This window comes from Dysidea avara, chromosome 7 (genome assembly GCF_963678975.1).
Source record: "Dysidea avara chromosome 7, odDysAvar1.4, whole genome shotgun sequence".
NCBI lineage: Eukaryota > Metazoa > Porifera > Demospongiae > Dictyoceratida > Dysideidae > Dysidea > Dysidea avara.
Window position 1 is genome coordinate 24,429,260 of NC_089278.1, and position 24,026 is coordinate 24,453,285.

General features: G+C 36.0%; 1 protein-coding gene across 2 annotated transcripts; it reads right to left on the reverse strand.

Annotated features, from left to right (window-relative positions):
* Positions 1-3,717: 3,717 nt before the first annotated feature.
* On the reverse strand, positions 3,718-23,537 carry LOC136259969 (uncharacterized). 2 transcript variants are annotated; one of them, XM_066053549.1, is made up of 16 exons: positions 23,417-23,537; positions 16,180-16,497; positions 13,928-14,049; positions 13,685-13,850; positions 12,950-13,273; positions 9,833-10,171; positions 9,558-9,715; positions 8,583-8,727; positions 7,010-7,204; positions 6,770-6,958; positions 6,537-6,722; positions 6,295-6,483; positions 6,063-6,248; positions 5,525-5,630; positions 5,423-5,477; positions 3,718-4,960 (listed from the first exon to the last, which is right to left on the reverse strand). In XM_066053549.1, the coding sequence occupies exons 1-16, from the start codon at positions 23,493-23,495 to the stop codon at positions 3,803-3,805; spliced, it is 3,915 nt and encodes a 1,304-aa protein (XP_065909621.1). In that variant the 5' UTR covers positions 23,496-23,537; the 3' UTR covers positions 3,718-3,802. The 2 variants fall into 2 exon arrangements, with proteins under 2 accessions (XP_065909621.1, XP_065909622.1); XM_066053550.1 differs by having other exon boundaries at positions 16,180-18,704; positions 23,417-23,474.
* Positions 23,538-24,026: the final 489 nt, after the last annotated feature.

A 24,026-nucleotide genomic window follows, 5' to 3' on the forward strand; every position in this document is an offset into this window, starting at 1 on the left:
GCTTGTTACAGTTGATACAAGGACACAAGAAGGAGTAGCTATACATTTGTTATCTGAATTGAAGTTTGATAAAAAGTGATTCCAAAGGTGAGTACGTAATTTTTACTTGATTGTAACAACATTGAGATCTAAATCAATAACAGGGAGATGATTCCAAATTCTTAGCAGTCTGTTGACATAGAAATTTTTAGTAATGTTGTCTGAAGATCTGGTTTGATTCAGTTTTCGATGAGTGTCAAGTCGAGCGTTTCCAGTAGCAAATGTGATGTGTGATGTTGAAGCCTGGATGAAGTGATTTATAACTCAGTCTTGATGAAGAACATAATGTCACTTAAGTCAAATGTATACAATAATGGTAGTAACTGTAATTTAAGAAGATGAGTCTTGTAGTTATATACTTGGTTGCTCGGCATTGAATTTGTTCGAAAAGGTGCATGTGTTTGATGAGATATGGATTCTTTCCACAAGACTGAACAATACAGTAACTGGGAGCGAACAAGGGATATATATAGTTTTTTCTAACTACTGATGGTATTGTGAGTTGAGAAGGTATGTCTCAAAAGGCCTAGTAACTTATAAGCTTTGGCAATGATGTATTGGTAACGTGGCTCCCAGGAGAGGCCAGTTGGAGGAAACTAAAATACCAAGGTCATGATGGGTGTCAGCTCTAGTAATAGCAGATAGATTAATATTATAGGTTGTTTGCAACTTAGGCTTAAAGCTCATGTGTACGCACTTGTATAAATTGAATGAAAGGTTCCAGTCAAAACTCCATTTGTATAGTGAATCAATATCCTTTTGCAATTGGTCTGAATCAATCATATTTCCTACACTTTTAAAACATTTGGTATCATCGGCAAATAATAGTATTATAGAAGAAACAGCACAGTCTGGAATGTCATTGATGTAGATGAGAAATAATAAAGGACCTAATATACTCCCCTGAGGGATGCCAGATAGAACTGGTAGTAAGAGGGAATGTGTGTTGTTGCCGGATTTTCACACGTTGCTGGTGGTTTAGTAAGTATGACTTGAACCAAAGCCATAAGTTACCTGAGATTCCCATTGATCTAAGCTTGAGTACCAGTTCATTGTGTGGTACGCTATCGAAGACCTTGCGACAGTCCAAATAGATTACATCTGTTTGATTGTTGATGTGATTGAATAGACAACTATTTGTGCCTTCCCCTAGGGTGTATCAAAATATATCAGCAAGTAGCTATAGGCAGGTCGAACAATTTTCATGATCTATATTCCTTGCAGAGAGCTCTTTCAAAATCCTAGATTGGTGCACCTTGCTCTATAGTCAGGCAAAGGAGTATGCATACATATAATAGCTAAATCACAATGAAATAAAAACATGATAATAGCTAACAAAAGACAATAAACACAAAAAAGCATAAACTACAAAACTAAACTAAAAACCAAGTCAATCATTTTCTAGCAGGTGCAGTGCTTACTTCTCAAAACCATAAAAGTACATTTGGCTGGTTCAGTTCAGAAGATGTCCATCAAAAAACAATAAGGTGTTGATCTAAATTATTCCATCAATAGGTGTCCATTTATATAAAAAAATATTTTTGAGTGAATGAAAATTTGAACTGATAGCTACGGAACAGCATACATTATGCATGGTATCATAGTTTGACTGCCTGCCAAACTAAATTGGTGGACTCAGTAAAATAGTATTTTCTACATCACTATATGCCGGAAAGTGGCAAAAGCATTAGCAGACAATGGAGTTAGATATTGGACAGTAAGTGATTCAAGGTTCCTCCTACATGATTGAATTATAAACCACCCTAACAGAACGATTGAGCATCCTCTCTATTCTGGACAGCAGATCATGACTCAAGGATGGCCCTCAAACAGTTAATATAAGTGCACGTATGTAAGTAGGTTAGCTAATCATAACGTATATAGACCCTATGTGTGTATTTGATATTTTCTTGGGGCTACCCCCCTGGACACATTAGTAATTACTGGCTGTCCAGTACAATAAGTAAATAAATAAATAGGTCACATGCGGCACGAAAGACAGCACAAGAATTAATGGCTAGCTACATGCAGATAACTAATTTATGAGTATTCTTATCTACACATTTGCAGTTTTGATATGTGAGAAGTCCAATGAAGGTATCAAGTTACTATCAACCACAACTCCATAGTACTTTCTTGTAAAAAAATGTTCAGTGCAGAGCCATCTAACAAAACTGGTACGTAAATGGAGCCTCAAAAGATTTTTAAGACTAGAGATTATACTACATCATTATCACGTTTGCTTAAATTTCCTAATATTAAGCCTCATTCAACTTTCCCTGCATGACCCATGCATGATCGTAACAATCACAAATCCACACAGAGCCCACAAACCATTTGAGATACAGAGGAGACGTCATCTCTAAAAATAAGTGTCACAAAATTTTTGCTCATAGATTTTTCATTTTACTTTAATGTACGTATAACAGTTTAGTTTCAACAACACTATATTAAATGTTTACAAGTTAGGTGAGAAATTAGGCACAGATAAGTTTAAAAATGCATGACTGCTCTACTAGAGTAAATTAAAATGATTTTTTTGCAGTAGCAAATTGTCTTCAGTTTCCTACATTTTTACTGGTTATAAAATTTCACTTATTATATGAGCCCATAAAGATATAGCCCCAAGTATTGTTTTATATATTTTACATCTCCTACATGCATAAAGCAATCACTATGAAATTTTCAGGACTAGTTCTCTACATTCCAGTGACCAACTGAAACATCAGTGCAATCTGAGAATAATCAGGATTGTGGTGGATTTAATTGCAATGAAAAATGAGAAGCCATGATTGTTAAGTACTGGAGGAAATGATTCCATGCAGGCTGTGTGGCTCCTTACTGTGTCCTTAGGCACTTGCCTAGACTAGACTGCAAGCTGTCTGTGGATCAAGTCACCGCTTGGTCTGGGATTTTTTTTTTGCATTCAGCATAGTTTTCAGGTTCAGGTTTCTGACTCCCTGTGCTACAGGCTAACTTGTTTCCTCCCTGCAGGTCCCTAGAGGGATAGTTCAACAATGACAGATATTTATCTCAACCACATGATCATTAACAATAAGTGACCAGGCCTGTGAAAACAGGGCACGTGGGCACAAACTACATCCTATCACACTATATCTCAGTACTGGAACAGAATATTTACATTCTGTAACTTGCATCATAAAGCCAGTTAAATACTTACTACGAAAGGAAAATTGCATTGCCATAGCATAATGGCATAAAAAGTTATGAGTAATATAGTTGTGAAAAATTAGGCAAAAATCATGTGCCTACATGCCATGTTATCACAGGCCTGGTCACATATTAATAATAACTCATTCTTGGAAAAATGCGTGTATTTGCAATTTTGCAGCATATGCACATTGTATGTTAATAAATCCACTCCCTATCCATGGTAATGCTATGACAAGGGTTCTTTATACCATCAGGTAGCAATCTGAGCTTGGCACACAATAACCCACCCTTTTGTGATTGTCATCAGCTAAAGCCATGGGTCAGGTGCTGACCAACATGGTGTTAAAAAACACTGACCCTCTCCCCCCACACATGCAAGCACACATGCACACACACACATGCAATACAAGCCCAAAACTTCAATTTTCAGTTTGGTACTGCATGGACTGACACCATGTGCATGTGCAAAGAAATTTCTGACCTAAAGCTAGGGGAAGAGCCGTGTTAACAATAATTTTGCTTCAATATGACTTAATACACTATGTTACACAAAATGTTTTAAAAACATGAATGTCAGTCTATATACATGTCAGAATAAATAATGACTAATATATGAAGTATTGTTTTGAGTGTTTAAATTACAAGAACAATTATCATTTTCAAAATTTAATGGCAATTCTACATATCCGGAACTTAGTCCTGCATTGTTCACAGTTGAGACTTTTTTTACATTATGAATATCACTATCAAAATAATGTTCTGATAATGAAATTGTACTACTGCCAGCATGGCTAGCTGGTGATGATTGTGCATCGTCATCAGATACAGATTTCAAATGTATAGTTAGCCCGCCAAATGTAGCAACTTCGTGGTCAGCATCATCTACTTCATCATCAAGCTCAAACAAGTCACTTGTGCTGCTTTGACAAGATATAGAAGTTGTGTTTACTTCAGATTTAACTTTGTTTGAGGGCAACTCAAAGTACCCAAAATGTGATTCACTTGGCTCCATTGTAGTGGTAGCAGTATTTAAGCCTGAATCATCACCACAATCATCCAAATCATCTTTTGAAATGTAACTCAAACATTTTTGTGGAGCAGAATTACTGTTATTTAAACAATTTGAATCACTCACATAAGCACTCAGATAAGGCATGAAATTTTCTCTATTTATTTGCAGGTCTTGTGGCCTTTTACTCTGATAATTACTACCAGGGAGAGATATTGAATCTAAACTAAGAGAAGAGCCTGACATGTTAGTATTAGAGTCATCACCACTATCACTCTGATCACCAGCTTCCCTCATATACTCTGGTAAAGAGCCATCACAACTACTTTTCTGGTGACTGCTATTTGTAAAAGTATTTTCATCATAATATGGATACAGTTGACTGGTCTTAGTTGGTTTAGCATTGCATTTACCACTACATGAAAGTGGCAAACTCTGAATGCTACTCAAATCATCATCTGTTCTTCTACAGTATTGCTGGCAACTTGTTTCTTCAATATAGTCAGGTAGTGGAGTACAAGAACCTTTACTTTTCTTCTTATCATTCTCACAGATGTAGGCTATCATTTGAGATGTGGCCAGTGAATTAAAACTTTCAGACTTCAACAACAAGTCCCCAGAATGCTGAAAATTGTTATTCTCAATCCATTTTGTTACTTTTATTGTTGGTACTTCACACACACTAGCTTCAGCAATGTCAATTGTTGAGTTGCAGTTTTCAGTTACTGGGGGATTCATCTGTGTATATTGCATCATTTAATACTACTAGACAATACAATAGTACTTATTTAATAGCAAAAAAACTAAACTTTGGATACTGGCTGTACGTAGTGTTACAAGGGTCATATGGTAGGTTAAGGCACACCTGACTGCACTATTAGAGTTAAGGATGCTAACTGTTCTATTAGAGTATTTTAATCTTTTGGAACATGTTGTCTTCTCAATATTGAGGCAGCTGCCTTCAACAGTAGTTGCACCACTGAACAAGGTGGAGTCATTATCATATAGTATTGTAGTGCTTTTGTAGCAGAAACTGTCATATCTACTACCATAGAGTTATGCATTTGTAAGATCGGGTTTTCTTTTTTTCTTGTCAGTATACCCCCATGGTGTGACACACCTGCTTCCTTGGCTGTTATAGTGTGTCTTCATATTTTGAGCAATACAAAGCCACTTAATATCACATAAACTATTTCTTACCTTTTTAATAATTTGACTCATTTTCAAGAATCTAACATCTGCATTTTTTCCAGTACTAGAACAAACAAAATAATATTATGTCATATAGTGGTAATTGCATACTTTTTGTGTCTATAGACACACAGGACAATACAGAACACAATTCCAGATCCAAATAACAACAGAGTAAGTGTCACAGTGACTGCAATTATACCTGCCACAGCTGAACCTGAAACAACAATTGTAGTGTGCATACTTTATAATATGTTTTAGTATAATTTACTAGATCCACATCATCAGTTACAAGAATATCTAAAGGATATCCCTAACTACTTATGAGAGGCTAAGGGCTGTAGTTTAGCTGGAATATCCCAAATATGTGTTTTAAAATGCAGCTATAGGTCTGTAATGCTTTCAGACTTGAAATGATCACTTGAACCTGAAACCAATAATAAATGGATTTTTGTGTCCTATTTGGTGAAACCCTTAGTTGAGAAGTTTAAGCCTCACCCATGTAGATGTTGTAAATCACACATAATTATATGTATAACACAATCATGGTAAAGAGTATATGAAGTTATGCACATGGATTATGATAATGACAATAATCTGTAGTAACTTAATAACACAGACAGTCAGACACTGCATAAACACACAGTACCTTTTTTGCACTCAGTATGTGTACCATTCCAGCTCCCATCACTCTGACAGGACCTAGTGTCACTACCAGTTAGCTCATAACCAGTGTTACATGTGAAACTACAAGTATTTCCAAAGGAATGAACCCCATCATCTCCCTGAGAACAATTAACCACTCCATTGGGTAGAGCACTTGGTGGGCAGGTAACTAAAAGTTACTATAACAAAGTGTGATATTGCACAAACAACTTTACCTCTTCTACACATTGGTTTAATGCCACTCCAGGTACCATCACTCTGGCAGATCCTAATGTTACTACCAGTTAGCTCATAACCAGTGTTACATGAGGTACTGCAATTGTCTTCATAGGAATGAACCCCATCTTCACCCAGTGAGCAGTTGACTGCTCCATCATTCATGTCTGTAAATGGGTGGCAGGTGACTGTAAGATTTGAACTAATGGCACTACAATTTGTTTCTTAAAAAACTACATACCTCTTCTACACATATTATCAATACCGCTCCAGCTCCTATCACTCTGACAGGTCCTAGTGTCACTACCCATTAGCTCATAACCAGTGTTACATGTGAAACTACAAGTGTCTTTATAGTAATGAACCCCGTCATCTCCTAATGAACAGTTGACCACTCCATTTGGTAAAACACTCGGTGGACATGAAACTACAAAATTACTATAAATTCTGGTGTTGTATAAAATTGTTATATACCTTTTTTACACATGGACTCAGTACCGCTCCAGCTCCCATCACTCTGACAGGTCCTAGTGTCGCTACCAGTTAGCTCATAACCAGTGTTACATGTGAAATTACAAGTGTCTTCAAAGGAAGAAATTCCGTCATCTCCCAGTGAACAGTAGACCATTCCATTATTAGGATCAGTAAGTGATATACAGGGAACTGTCAGGCACAGTTTGTGATACCAAATCAGTTTATAGTGCAATCACATACCTCTTTGACACACATTGTTACTGCCACTCCAGCTCCCATTACTCTGACAGGTCCTAGTGTCACTACCAGTTAGCTCATAACCAGTGTTACATGTGAAACTACAAGTGTCTCCCTCATAACCCACTCCCATACTCCCAGAACTACATGATGTCATCTCTCCATTGGATGGTGTTGTTAGGTTGTCACACTGAATAACTGTAATTTGATAGCACATTAGGTCAGTATACTGGTAAGCATAATTGTTACTACCATACCCTAATAGAGCGCACATTTTTTTCTGAGCACTTCTAGAATGACTAGAGTTTTTATGTGAAATTATAGGCTGGTGTAGTAAACTAGAAATTCATTTATAATGCAAAAATCAAATGAGGTAAGTGACTGACAGCAGTGGCAGAGTGATAAAGGGTTTAGGTGAATAGGTGTGGAGGCACCTGAACTATTTTTTGTTTACTTATTGGTGAATATTTTATTGAAGTACCTCAGTCACGCTTGTTTCACATGTTTGGTTTTCACTTTATATCTCCTACTCTAAATACTTCCAAATTACAAAGAGCGTGCGACAACCTACCTGCATACCAATCTTTTTTTATCAGTAGTTTACTTTGCAGGCGGGACAAAAATACACTTGTAATTTGAAAATTGTATACCACTTTTACCAATCTGTACACAAAATTGGAGGTAAATGCACTGTAATATGTTAATTATACACTTCATATTTGAGAAGATTCCAATAAGACTTGTGCAGGTTATGGCAATTTTTGTAAGTGGTGCGAAAAGAAAAACTAATGCAGAGGAAGACAAAGAAAAATACAAAGAACATAAGACCAACTTTGAAGGCACATGTCTCAAAGGCTGGACTGATTTAGCTCAAATTTGTATGGAAGATTTCCAAGGAATGTTTCACAGAAAAAAAACCCAGAAAAAACAAGCTATTTCTGTAGTAGCTGTTACTGAGGAACAAATCACGTTCTCTTGGTTCCTGTAAAATGCACATTTGCCTGTCACTCATCCGAACGCATTGGCCTTGCTTGGCTGCATGACACACTATTGTGTGTCCTGATATAGCTACAGCTGCAACCTTTTTTTCTTCTTCAATAATCACAATTGTGTTTGTAGAGAAGAAAAAATATGGATCAAACCAAGCCATAAAGTTGATTTATGCTAATTAGCTTTGTGGCTGGTAACTTGGTGGAAAACAGCCAAACTATATACATACATGTATGAAAAAAGGGTGAAAGCTTGGATTAAACAGTTGGTAAATTGAAGGTGATGGCCAAAAAATAAGGTTATAAATTCATAGCTATTTAAAAAAAGGTGCAACTTTAAAGTTTTGAAATCAAAGGTGATGGCCAAGAAATGGCTGCAATGATAATCAACAGTAATGATAATAACCCAGTGTCATTGAAATTGATTAGCATTAACATCATTGTAGCCATTTCTTGATTGTCACTTTTGATTTCATTTTAACCTTGGCTTTTTGAAGGCTGCATGCACCCTTTAGCTGTATTGGCATGGAAACACACATGTGCACACGCTTACATGAATACATACATGCCACACATGACACACGTACTTATAGTACAGGTGATAGAATCATGGCATAATGCTCCACATTGACACTCATGTGGCAGAAACTCTGCCGTAATTTGATAACTGCACACTGTTCCATTTCGTAGATTGGATACTTGAAACTTATTGTTGCTAAAGTGGTTAGCATACTGTAAAGTAATGCATGTATTTGTTAATACATTGTATGCTATAAAAAGTATAAATATGTGATCTAAGCATAACGGAAATCTAGCTCTACATTCTGTTATCATTTTTATATGCAAAATTGCAAATACTGAAATATAGCTACCCATGTGAGCACTAACTACTTACATACAAGCTGGTTGTAATTCATAGGTGGTGAAATGGGGAGGATAATAGTAGAAAATACTTGCAGCAGAAGATCAAGATACTCAAACCAAACAATTATATTTAATTCCATTAACATGTATTTAGCAACAATGTGGTTGAAATAGACTATGTACATATCACAGCTTATAGGTTTGAGCGTTTTACATATGCCATCATTATTTTTGGGAGAACAGAAACAAATAGCTTTAAGCATAATGTTAGCATAGTACTAGGACAAAAAAGGAGGTTTTTGCTACAAATATGTAAAAAGTTACATGCAGTGGAACCTCAGTTATCCAAATCCCTTGGGACCAGGGGTGGTCCATAACTCTGAAAAGTCCGTATCTCTGAAACTGTCTATAAATAACCTTAAAATAGCATAAAGACTGTTTTTTAAAATCTTAGTATTATCAATTACCCTAATAGAACAGTCACTACTATAATAGAGCTTTCATTTTCGTAGTTCGGTTAACCGAGAATCCAGATAAGTGGGGCTTGGATAACTGAGATTCCACTGTATCATATAATTATTGTATATATTTATCTTTAAAATGGAACCACACATACTGTTGGGTATAATGGAAGATTAAAAAGCATTTTTGAACACAAGTGAATCCTTGTTTTATGTACAAGTGATCACATAGTTTACCTTAGAACGTTCAACTACATTCTGGTGATCTACACAGCTACCATGTAACCTCCATGCATTCATATTATTGGTCACAAAAGAGTGTGACAATTTTTCCAAAGTGAAGTAAGCTGTTCCATTAGGATAACAACTTCCAGATATCTTTGGATCTACAAACGCTATAGGGAGACAAACGTTATAAATTACATTTTACATTGAGTCATTTCTGACATGCAATTATACATACATCTACATAGCTTATATGCATGCATGGATTTGTGTCTGTATATACGTACCTCCTATAGTATCACACAAGAGGTTATCATGATGACTAGTCACCAACATGTTACTAGGTATATATACTATATCAGTGGAATAATTGTAGTGGATACTAACACTGATAGTATATCTTTTATTAAACATCACATTATTAAGGGTAACCATAGCATGAGTATCAGTTGTGTTAATAGTAGTAGTATGATGAGAAATTGTTAAATGATAATAAATGTAACTGTTGTTCAGTCCTCCATAATATTCAGATGGTGACCAACTGATGTTATAGGTCACTATTGACTGATCAAGTGGTGATATAGTGATAATTGTTGATGATGGTTTTCCAGGGGGATTTCTCCAACCTGTAACAGATCAAGAAATTAAGGTATACAGCTGTAAGGCATTCCTTTATTTTGAAAAACAAATTATGTGCATGTACCTAAGCATGCAAGCATACACACACGCATGCGAGCACAAGTGGAAATTGACAATGGCAATCTGGGATGGTTGAAATTGTATATGATATGTTTTTAACCGTGCAAGGAACTACTAAACAAACACTAACACTCCATTCTTCCTATAGGCATATTCCATCATATACAGCTACAAAATATCTTATACTATATCAAGACACAAGGTAGTGTGTTGTGCGGCCAAGAAAACCGGTGACCACACCGTGAGTATATTAACAGGAAGAAGAAAACAGCCTGTTCATGCGTGTATAGCTCCATGGCCCCTTCTCCAAAGCACACCATTTCTGCATTATAGCTGTCCTCCAGATAGGGTACGCCACACAGCAAATTTGATTAAATTTGCAACAGCCATTTGCAAGATATGGCCATTCAAAATTTCGTTTTAATTTCTTCATTTTTTTCTCCTTCTTATGCCATATGGGGGCTTCGATTTCTTTTCACACACTTTGCAAAAATTGCTATAAAATGCAAATGTGTATCTTGATTGCCTCGATATTTGGCACAAATGAAGAGCGTGTAATGGTGGATTCACGTACCAAGCGTGTTGTGAATCTGAGGAATATTCAAGGAGTTATGAGCATTTATTCACGTAAAAAAAGATCAAACTTCTGTCATGGCTACAGGTAGGCACCAGCCTATTATGCTTTTAATTTTTCCTATTATGCTATGTTGCAGCACTCAAAAATTTTGTCTATTATACTCATAATTATGCTCAAATTTTTTGCCACAGTTCCCATGTTTTGTAACTTTCTAACAGATAATGATAAACTTTGGCTTATGAACAACTGGTTAAATGTAAAAAATACTTGTTGTGCATTAAGAAATTGTCTGCATTGTAAACTATAATCACAGTCGTGTCAAATAACTACTCCACACTGCCGTATTAGTGGCATCAACCATTCTATTAGTGAAAGTCAACCTTTTTCTGTGACATGCATTTTTGCTTACAGTATGACAATTATTCTGTCTATTATGCTAGCATTATGCTTGATGTTTTCAGGTACCTATTATGTTCAAAATTATGCCTGTATAATAGGCTGGTACCTAGCTACAGGGTAAACTGAGTATAGAAATAACTTGAAAGTTGGTGTGAAGATAGGCTGATCATCATAGCAGTGCCTTTTGATAGTATGAATAGCAATAGAGTTACAGCGACAGAGTTATAAAGTAAAAACCAAGCAAGTGTAAAATCGCGGGATTGAGATACTCTAATAAAGCAGTCACCGTGGGGTAAAAAAGGTGTGTAAAAAATGTTGAAAAAAAAAAACTTACCGGAGTTCAAACCAGGGATCTCCATACCTAACACCTGCATCCTTAACCACTGAACCACTGCTACCTTGGCTGATCAGCTTGCTTTATTTCTGCTTTATAAATGAAATTTCTAGTTGAAATCTGCTTATAATCAAACGTTTGTAATTTCGTAGTTCTACCAATAGAAGTACTAGATTGTTCTAGAACATTCTATGTATGTTCTATTAGAAGTCCTTAAAAAATGTGCACTCTATTAGAGTATTACAATACTATTATCAAATATTGAATTAAATTATGCAATGAAATACATTTATAAGTCTGTCTTCAATAATCATCATTGTATTTACATAGAAAAGAAGAAATGTGAGTAAAAACAAACCTCAAAGTCAGCCATAGGCTGGTTTTGGGGCCTCATAAAGTACAAAAAGAAGTGAAATCCACACAAAAACAGCCAAGCTGTGAAAAAATCGTGCGGCCTTAAATAGCCTAGGTGAAAAGAGTTGTGAAATCAAAGGTGGCGGCCAAGAAATGGATGCAATGATGTTAATACTAATAAATTTTAACAATCCACACAGCCATTATTAAAATTTTTTTAGCATTAACATCATTGCAGCCATTTCTTGGCTGCCACCTTTAATTTCACAACTCTTTTCACCCAGGCTTTTTAAGGCCGCACCATTTTTTCACAGTTTGGCTGTTTTTGTGTGGACATATATATATATATATATATATATATATATATAACAAACATTACAGTTAATAGACGCATTAAGCGCATGTGGCATACTTGCACTAGACACCTGTTTGTGAAGCATATATAGTTAAACTTGCTACTGCAAGATTGTGGTTTGTAGAATGGCATGAAAGGACCATTAGGAGTGTCACAGTACACCCAATGCCTCAACATGCTACTACCTGTAATAATGATAGCTGCACCAGACTTTTCAGGAATGCTGTTTCCTGAACTAAAGCAAGCTATTTGACTCAATGCTGGTATCCAAATCACTTGAAAAATGTGGTTGGCATGAATAATACTCTCTCAACAGAAACTTCTCGCAGTAATTTATTAGTGTGTGCATGCACTTAGTGAAAAATTCCACCAAAAGGTGCCTAATAATCACATCTATGATTATGGTTAAAACAGAAGTTATCACTACAAAGCTGCTACAATTCTGCATGCATCATCATTATTATTGTAAGCACATGCGTACAGCGAATGTTCAGTTACCTGAGCCTCATGAATGCATGAATTAACATGACTGTTCAATTAGAATATTACATATTTCATATACCTATTTATACTATTACAACAGTATTGGGAAAAAAAAGAGTTAGCTCATAACAGATTCAATCATTGAACAATAGCTAAAAACCTTAAAACAGTGGTCTGAAGCTGTATGCATGTAATCTACTTACCATAAGGAAGAACTCTGGTCGTACTATGAACAGTTCCCACATTGTTAGTAGCAAAACACTGCCAGTATCCTATTATATTACATGGATCTCCACCTTGAAGTGTCCACGTATTGTTCTCAACAATAATAATAGTGGTGTTGTCAAAATAGTCAGTAAAGTTTACCAGTTCTCCATTATGGTACCAACTGATTACTGGACTAGGATGACCAGTAACTTGACATTGTAGTGTGACTGTCTGATTGTGAGGTGACTGATCACAATTGTTATCACCATCAGGTTTAATAAGAATATACTGTGAGGGTGATGTGTTGTATATCACTGGGTCTGTATAAAAAACAATGAGGTGTATGAGATATAAATGCAATAAAACTGGAAGAAAAATTTGGTAAGAAAAAAGTGATCTGAGACATGAATCAGGTAGGGTCAATTTCATGTCACCTATACCGTATAACATACATAGAAAAATTTTCCTGCGAATAACAATATGGTAAAACACATGTAGCAAGCAGCTAAGCATAATATATCTGTGTCACTGATGGCATTATTAATACTGTTGACTCAGGCATTACATGTTATAAAAAGATAGCTGATGAGCTCAAGAACATATTAACAGACACGCACTCTGAGGTAAAGCCACTAAGCAGTAACGCAGTTAATCTTAACTTGAAGAGGGACCACCAACATTGGAACCTGGGCATATGTATTATGTGTGTAAAGGACAAATCTATTACTCACTCTTAGTAAATGCAGTAGGTTCAAATACTATCAACATGTAGGATGAATCATTAACAACCACACCAGACTCATTCACTTGACAGTGATATTCACCATTGTCTTCTCCAGTCACACCAACAACTACTAAACTACTATCACTATCAACAAACATTGTTTGTTTAACTTCCTAAAAGAAATGGTGGTATGATATCAAATTGCAAGAGATTGATACACATAAATTAGTATCAATTACAACATATATACCTGCAGAGATAATTCAGTTTGGTTCTTAAACCAAACTGGGTTATCAAATAAACAAGGTAAAACCACAGTAGATTTGTAGGTTGCAGTAATATTGTTATTCAGTCCATCTTCATTATCCAGTACTATATAGAAGTAGAGTATCACTTCACATACAAGTAGCAAAAGGATAGCACTAAGTATTATTAAAAATAATACAAATACAGAAACACTTCTTGAAACATAGATTCATATCTTGTAAAATCTGTGTAGGTTTTTGAAACTTTCTTAACATTATGGTCACAGTGAACTCATTTTAGCCTGTGATCTGATCATTATGTGATGTTAAATTGGCACTGCATTGCAAATAGCACATTAGTGTAACCATGATACGAAATTTGTACTTCCAAGAAGGAAACAACTATACTACCTCAAACATTTCAAGTAATATACACGCAACAATGCAGCCATATAAGTGATAGGAAGTAGAAGCATCATCTAATTAGTACTGTACCATGAACTGCTTGATTGAGTTTCAAATATGAGCTTTGCTGCTACATATGTATACATTGACACAGGCACAGCAACAATTAAGGTGTTGAAAAACAAAAACAAGATTGAACACGTGACTAAATAGCAATAAGAATGCAATTAGGTATACATGCTTATCTCCTTCTACCTCTTGTTGTGTTGTACAGCAGTACCCAAATATTCCAGTAAATTTAACAAAAATGAATTAAACATCTATGTACGCATAATTACCCATCTTGACTAGTTTGTTATACACCAAAATAGTTACTAGGTCCCACTTACAAACAATCAAACAAGCACTCTAATAATAAACAGTTCATAGATTTTAAACATCAATTCATGAATGGAATTAATGCTTTTTGTTTGCATCCAGATGTCGACCATAGCAGTGACAAAGTAGATGATCAATAGCATGAAAATGAAAATATTTTTTCATTATGTTTATGCTAATGAGCCTACTAAAACTACACGGAGGAACCTAAGTCATCAGTATGCCTGCTAGGCAATACTTCATACTTATGATGCATGACTAAACTTACATCATTGCCTCTCTAATTTGTGATTGACTATGACACGTCTTCAATAATCTAGCTCAAACCTTTTAATTGCTAAGAGTGCCCATATAGTGTCCTTGTGGTATAAACCTTACAGTACTAGAGATTTAGATATGCTATACATATACTATTTTCATGTGCTAATCCAACCAGCATGCCTATCCTGAAACTCCCGAAAAACATAGAAAATGGGTAACTGGACCCTTCACGTGTAATGTTGTGTAATTATCTGTTCATCCATGGTGTGTTTAAGCATCTAAAAAGAGTTATAAAACAATAATCACATAGCTAAGGGAAGGAAAGATGAAACTTTTGTGTTTGTGCATGCATAGTTGCATGGAAGCACCTGAAAATAAGCCTTAATGTGTGTTACCTTGATTATGTGCAGATTAACAGTGTTTTGTAAGGAACATGAGAACACTGTTCACACATGCTCACAAATCTAATGGCCTGATTTATGGTTTACAACATTCTTTTGGTTGCCATAGTAGTGACATAATCAAATTCCTTAGACATTATCATGTGTATATATTAGGGGTAATTATGCTTTAGATTCTGAGATATGGTGATTTATATAGAGTGCTTTGGTCTCTTAAGCAAAACTTAGTGGTAAAAGGGTTGATAGTTATTATAATTATGAAATAATTTAAAGTGATGCAGTTAATATAAGCTATGCTAATGTGGTTGTTTACTCTGTGTGTGTGTGTGTGTGTGTGTGTGTGTGTGTGTGTGTGTGTGTGTGTGTGTGTGTGTGTGTGTGTGTGTATGTGTGTGTGAGTCTTCTGTGTTCCTGTCTGTCCATTCATTATGGACCTATTAATTCATCAGATCAACATGAGGTGTGGGGATCAAATAGTTAGTTTAAACAACTCAACCCTCGGGTACTGATAATGTATATTTGACACATCTGGCAGTGAGAGAATAATAGATTACGTTATTTTAATTAGAAACCACAGCTGTTTGCGATGAGTTTTTATGAGCAATTGCAATTGCAACTACAACAATTGTTATTGTAGTGTGAAAAGAATGTGTGCAGTACTTAAATGCCTCATTTGACAGTCCAATTGCAAAGCAATAGCAGTTGTCATGAAAGAAGCCACATAACAATATTATTAAATTATTAGATAGCAATTGATGTGGAATTATAAAGCACTTAGCAAGCCATTATGAAATAGATAAATAAAAACTTACCAACTACATGACCATATTTAGTTCGGACTTTGTTCTTCCATTCATTAACACAACAGTGATATTCTCCTTGATCATCAGTGGTAACATTTCTCACTATTAATATACTAGTTCCATGACCATCACTGGTGATATTATAATGTGGTCCTGGTTCAATTATTGTATTATCATGAAGCCAATTAATGGAATTACTGTTAAGTGTAGTTATTGTAGTGCTGCAGACAAATTTGATGTCCACTCCAACCAAAACTACATAATCATTTGGCTCTTGTAAAAACTGAACTGGATGTGGCTGTACATTGAAAGTTCTTTCATCATACCCTAACATGGAATAAGATGTAATAGACTTATTATAAACAGACCACAATAACACTTCAAATGGAGTCATGGTTACATCTACACAATTACTTCAAATTATCTCATTATAATTAGTTCTGCATTGCCAACATGACATAGTCAGTGGAATTCTAATTTAAAAGTGAACTGTAAGATGTCATGTGCGCATGCATGATACAGCTACAAATAGCTCTACACAAAGACACACATATATGCACAGGTGAACACAAATGTGTTCACGTATACATACAGTACATCTATGTATCATTATGTGTACACATATGCACTAACATGTATACACACACATATATACATACACAACACAAATGCAGACATTACAACCTGTTGGACAACACAACATAACACAGAGTTGGTATGATATCACATGCTTGGTTGCTTACATTCTTTGCTACTGAAATAATAGGTGATAAATTATGAATATGGAGTAGTAAATTCATTGATCAAACATTACTGTAATTGGCTCATACCAAGCCATGAAAATCATTAGAATATAGTTTATTCTCATTATGGTAGTTTACCCAGAGCGCAAATATATAACACTACTTGATACAATAACCTAGTTGATGTGGTCACAAATAATTTCCTAGGCACGCAATTAAACTATGTCTTCTCATGAACCTACTATTACATTCAGCATATTTTTCTCTTGTTTAAAATCAGCTAGCTACCACAAGATGTTGTAAAAGATTAGTGTAAAAGATGTACTACATAACAACCTTATGTAATTACTGTTCACTATAATGTGGTTTTTTCAGTACATCTACTATAGGACTTTACACTAATAATGATTCTATGAAACACACATCGCAGACATTTGTATTTAACTGAATATGATGAGAAGCTCTGCCAGCTACTCCTAACTTCATTACTGTGGTTATTACACAAGGAAGTTATGAGTATATATGCGTGTTAATATGGCTTTGGAAATGTAACCTGAGTAGGTGTGTTATCTGATGCTATACTGTGTAATGAAGCCATTTGGATTATGATGTATACATTCAATATATTAAGCAACACATATATCACTGATATTCATAAAGCGTCAGTATATATTCTAGGGATGGTTGCATATAAAGGTTTAGTGATGTGTAGCAATTCTATGCCAAAACGACCACCTCACAGCTCATACAAAGTCACCCCACACTTGACTACAACAACTACAGAAAGTAGAGCCTGTATGAAGTATTTACATTGAACAAAGGAGCATATGAAAATGGTAACCTACAGTGCAATTTCTGGAAAATTAGCCAATGTCTGACCATAATTGAATTTGGCAGGACATAATGTCCTATCAAAGGAGCCCAAAAAGCCCAGCGTGTGCATATTTGGTTTGCTGTTTACTTTACTATATACTAACATCTGTCTCTTGGTTGCTAGGAGATTAAACATTCAAGCCATCCAAGAGAGTAACCAGTAATGTAGCAATGCCAACCCCTCTGCTGTTCAGAAATCTCACAAATCACTTGTAATAGTGGCTCAGCACATAAAAGAATGTCTATCCCCAGCACAACAAAAAGGGATTGCCTACAGCCAGAGTGCCTTACATCAGAGAATGCCTACTACAGGCAGTGTTATAGGTCACTTGTGTCCATACAAAGTATAAATATGTCCAGACAAGTTTGGATTTGCCAGGACATTTTGTCCTAGCACTTTAGAATTCTTATCGGGAGCACTGAACCTATGTACCTAACAAAACCTTGACTCCAGCATGACTCAAGGAAGCATTGCATAATATCTCACAAATACAGTATAGCTACTTGGTATAATAATTAGATTACACAATGACACTTATATGAAGTCATTAATTCAAAATCACTTTATAATTACATTATCTCAATATAACTAGTTCGTTATATAAACAAATGTCAAAGCAGACAACACAAGTTATAAAGCATGTAAACCATATACAGCTACTTATTTGGGCAAACTAACAGACTTCCACACATGTAGTACATATGCACAAACACCTACACTGACAAAAAATGAAGATTTGTTTGCATAAGTACTATACAAAATGTATTCTCTGCATCTCAACAAATTGTACATAGCAACATACACATGGTCAGTATGATGATGCATCTTTAGTTGTTTTCAAGATTTTTTCATTAATATTTTATCAGGTGCTCCATCAAATGAGTATGGATTTATCCCATTAACATGATTATATAGTACTATTGCAAAACAATATACAGTGATATAATACCTTGATGTGGCCACAAGCAATAACCCAAATATGCTGTGTATACATTTTGGTTTTACCTTCCCACATCCATTGTGGTGATTCATGAAGTAGTTGTGTACACAACACTTTAACACATTTTTCTCAGAAGGTATAGCTATCACTAGTGGTGTACCATTAGTAGTGGTAAATGATTTAGTGCATGTATACACTGCACACATGTACTGCATATTATAGGTGACTTTTTCTCTATGTTGGCTATAGCTAGTAGCAATGATAATTCTATAAAAGTGAAGATATAGTGTACATCTTACAGTAAACATTTTATTATTTTTGTAGATTATAATTATTTTTTTCTTGTTCAACGTATATCTGTGTATTATGCTCTGTATTGAGTGTTTCACAGTAACTAATAAATAAATAAACAAGATGTATTATATTTATGCCAGTACCCTATAATGTATGGAAGTTAAATGAGTAACTATAAAGTGATATGGCTTTGGAAATGTAATCTGAGTAGGTGTTAGAGTTGCAACGATACAGTGTGTAGACGTATCAATATATTACCTCTGGTGTATCACGATACAGCGATATATTGCACGATACAAAGTGGAGTCTAAACAATGGTCTATGTCGTTGTTTAAGGGAAATAAGTGAGCTATTTTTTCTTTGAGAAGCATTACATACTATTCAGTTTAACCACAATATACAATAATTTGATTGTCAACCATGTTAACAAGCCATGATATGTAGATATATCACAATACGCGATGTATCGATACAGTTTGACATTGTATCGATACAGCGATATTGTTTTAAAATGATATGATACGCATTATATTGATATATATTGTTGCATCTCTAGTGTTATCTGATGCTATAGTCTAATGAAGCCATGCATGCAGTGCTTAAAGGGACAGTACTCCAAGCCATACAAGTGCTAATTTCACATCCCGTAAAATATGTTCATGACGTGATAATTTGTTGCGTTTTATTACATCACGCCACGAAATGGCGAACTTGTAGTGGGATAATTGTAAACAAAGCGATGGTAGTGGTATAAATTTGTACTGTTTTACTCGTAAGGTATATCCCCTGCAGTTCACATCGTTGTTTGGTAGTGAATAGAACTGCCCATAAAGCCGCCTCGCCCCATGCCCGAGGCGGATTACAAACAGCCGCTTCAGCCAGGCTCTAGCAGCTGGTATAGGCTTGTAATGTTATCATGATTGTTGCACTGACAAGAACTTGTAGTAAACAAGCCTGTTGAGTTAATTAAAGGTCTACAATGGGCTGGCGCTGCTGTTCTTGTGGCTACATTTCCAAGCGCTTCGTGTCGTTGCATTACCTTCAAGCATTCACGCCGTTTCGCCAGTACAATCTTCTACTTGGCGTAAATAACCTGTTTAGACATGTAGTTTCACAGCAAAATGTCCAAATCATAATTGTAGCAGGCTGTATGGAAGTGTTAATTTCCACAATTGCTCAGTAATAGGGTCCGCAATCCGAAAAATCAACTTCTACAAATCAATTTCTCTACCATTGTGGGATGTTCATTGTAGTATCCCACTGCTTGATCCACCATGAAACCGGAGGCACGATTGTTGTCTTCACAGAAATATCGTTTTCAGTATCTCGCAAGATGCAAAATTTATTTTTAAAATTTCATGCTCCACACAAAGGACCGGATGAAACTTGTTACTTAGCCAAATCGTATCCAGAGTTGTTGTAGTTGAAAAGTACACACAGAAATAAGTAAATGATCTTCTGGGTGCCCGGCACAAGGTTGTTTTCTTTGAAAAAACAGACAAAGAGATACAAAGTTTCGAATTCAAACTGCCCTACCACCCAGGGTAAGAGAAGCCAACTCTTCCTCATAGTGTTTCGATACGGTTGGGTGCATAGTCTGTCTATACTGTTAGTTTGGAAAAGATCTGAGACTTCTCACCATCTGGGTGACGAGCGTCAAATTTTTCTGCAGTTTCAAAGAATTGTGTCGCGCTTTCTAGCCATTTCCAGCACTTCTGCAGCCACAATAATCATCAATTATAAACTAAAACTATGGCAAAAGATGTCCCTGAACATTTGGTAGCAGCGGTTGTCAATTATTATTTTATCCACGGCTTCCACGTCTCGCTCTAAGCAATGCATCGAGGGAGGCAGCAAATTCGTCCAAATTTGACTTCACCCCTCACGCTCCACAGCAGCTTCAAGTTTTCACTAGATCACCCTACATCACCATTATGCTGCAAAACATCCAAAAACAAGCCAAAAAAAGCACAAAATCTTTCATTTTTGATTCGAGCTGGGTGGAGCTCCTGGTGAGCTGCTGGTATACTACACCATACGAAATCACAGAAACACCAACTACTACTACTACCAAACATTTTGATCCATCATTTATCATCATTCTAAACAAAATTAAGTGACCAGTGTGTCATCAGAAGTACTGGAAAGCACTTTGGTACCATTGAGAGAATCCCTTGAAATGACGCACGAAAATTTTGACGTTCTTCACCCAGATGGTGAGAAGTCTCAGATCTTTTCTAGACTAACACCATAGACAGACTATGCATCCAACCTTATCACATCACTATGAGGAAGAGTTGGTTTTTCTTGTCTTGGCTGGTAGGGCAGTTTGAGTTCGAAAATTTGTGTTTCGTTTTCTGCTTTTTGAGAGAAAGCAACCCTGTGCTGGGAACCCAGTGAATCATTTGCTTATTACTGTGCGTACTTTTTAACTACATTAACTCTAGACAATACCTAGCTAAGTAGCAAGTTCTATCCTGTTCTTTGTGTGGAGCACGAAATTTAAAAAATAATTTTTGCATCTCACGAAATACTAAAATCGATATTTCTGTGAAGACAACAATCATGCCTCCGGTTTCATGGTGGATCTAGCAATGGGATACTACAATGAACAACCCACAATGGTAGGGGGATCGATTTGTAAAAGTTGATTTTTTGGATTGCAGACCCTATCAGTAATTACACAAAACAGTATCAAATGCTTGTCCACTTGTATGGTTTCGGCACTTGTATGGCTTGGCGTACTGCCCCTTTAATGTCACATTCATCCATGCTGAACCCATCCATCCATCCTATAGTCAGTGCTAATGTCTGTTTTGTACCAGAAAACAAGTGCTATATTATTTTTTATATTTTGGCCTTGCCAATTTTTCGTTTGATTGATAGTAAACAGTCACTGGTAACCACACTACAGTTTTTAAGATAGTAACTTCATGGAATTTTTCTACATTCTAAATATGGGGTGAATTTTTCTACAATTTTTCTACATTCTAAATATGGGGTGGTTTTGGTGCTGAAACAAATGCTAATAGGCAATCTCCGGTGTGTCAACACAAAGCCATTCTACACTTTCTTATAATAACTGTTAATCAGCATCATATGCCACAAATATGCTATCTTACATCCGGCACATATGGCCTATTTGGAAACCTTCATGGTGCGGTATGGTGGTATTAAATTTTTTGTATGATGCTTTATGCCACAAGAACCTTGATTATGCACTCCTGCATGTTTTATAAATAAGATGCTAATAATTTACATTTCTAAATACATTTTCTAAAATGTCAGTCTGCAGCCATGCCATGAAATGCGTTGATGATGTTTCAACATGGCATGGATAAAAGTGCACTTAGCAATTTGTCTTTTAATGTTGTCTCCCATGCACCTAGTTACCTCAGGTTAACAATTAACTCATCCCAACTGTATAGCCGGTGCAGTGATCCAGCTGGTGGTATGTTTTCTTCATATTCAACCCCTGCATGGGTGGGTGGGGCATATATGACAGCCTGCAGCATGCAGAAATGCAGGTTGCACACAATATGTTAGGTACTTTACCACGTCAAACCGAAGGCTAGTAGCTCAGTATAATCAGCTGGTGCGCTGATTGCCAGCTCTGTGAACCATATATTGTATACTATATTCCCTACCCCACTATGAGTGAGCCGACAGCATGCATATGAAGGAAGCAGGTCGGGTAGCATCGGCTGATAGCTACAACACAACCACTCACAAATCACTTATACTGTCACACACGTTACAATGAATGCAATGAAGACATTCTACATTCCGCATTCATATAGTGTCCAACAACTGTCACGAATGAATGCATCAGTTTGTAAAAACTGACTTACTATCAAATCACAATTAAGTAAAATTAAATATAGTAAATACAAAATTCTAACTAGCTTAACTACCAAACTAAGTACTTTAACTACAAAACTAGCTACCTTAACTACAAAACAACCTTAATTAATAACTTAGTTCAACAAGTCTATGCCATCTTCTGGGCATAAGCCATAATGCCTCAGGATCATTTTGGCATTATATCGCCAGAGAGTAACTGACAAGCGCTGAAGCAATTGTTTCCTTGCAAACTGTCTGGGAATACCACTTTAACAGTGGTACGGTCGGCAATCGTGGATAAGGTTGATAAAGCAAAGGGTGTCCAAACACCAAACGACTCGCAAACCAGGGGAAAAAATTCACCACCATGGTTATTAACAGTTTCCAAATAATGGTCATCCTTAGCCTCCTCACCGGCAGCAGCAGCAGCTACCCCAGCCTTAGATGCAGCAGCGGACATAAAGGAAGGCTGAGTTGTGCACCTGACAGAGAGGTCAAAGTAAGCAGGACCTCTCTGTCAGGTGCACAACTCAGCCTGACAAACTGACTTACTCAATCCTTGCGTTGAAATTGACATCAAATGCACCGCTAGTAGCGTTGACACAATCAGCTGTGGTCGATTCGTCATCATGATAATCTCATCGCAAGTGTAAAATGTTAACTGACTTTTATATAAACGAAGGAAGCCCAATATAATGATAACGTGACGTCATATTCGATCATTGCCGGGATGTTCAGTCGGTATTTTTTTATTAATCATTTATTTATTTATTTTTTTTTTTTGAGGCATAAAACATTAGAATGCACAAAGAAGAGAATAAACGATCATAACACACGTACATACTGAAAACTACAACATACTACTACTTATTACCTAACTATATACTTATTTACTACCTATACGTACTTAACTTAACCAATGTCAAAGTCAGGAAATTCGTCCTCAGCAGTAAGCGAATACTGGCGGAGTATAATTTTTGCATTGTACCTCCACAAAGTCACAGACAGTTGCTGGAGAAGTTGGCGCCTAGCAAACTTTCGAGGTAAACCGTTTCTAACAGTTGTTCTGTCAGCTATGGAATAGCGTGGAAACATCTTGGGCCTGCGCTTTTTGCTGCACATTTCCATATGTTCCGAAAATTTTTCTGTAAAAGTGTTCAAC

Coding starts and splice junctions, on each gene's coding strand:
- LOC136259969 (XM_066053549.1), bottom strand. CDS start 23,495: ATGATGACGAATCGACCACAGCTGATTGTGTCAACGCTACTAGCGGTG. Junction 13,851..13,927: donor AAACTGAATTATCTCTGCAG/GTATATATGTTG, acceptor CATTTCTTTTAG/GAAGTTAAACAAACAATGTT. Junction 6,959..7,009: donor TAACAATGTGTGTCAAAGAG/GTATGTGATTGC, acceptor TGTGCCTGACAG/TTCCCTGTATATCACTTACT.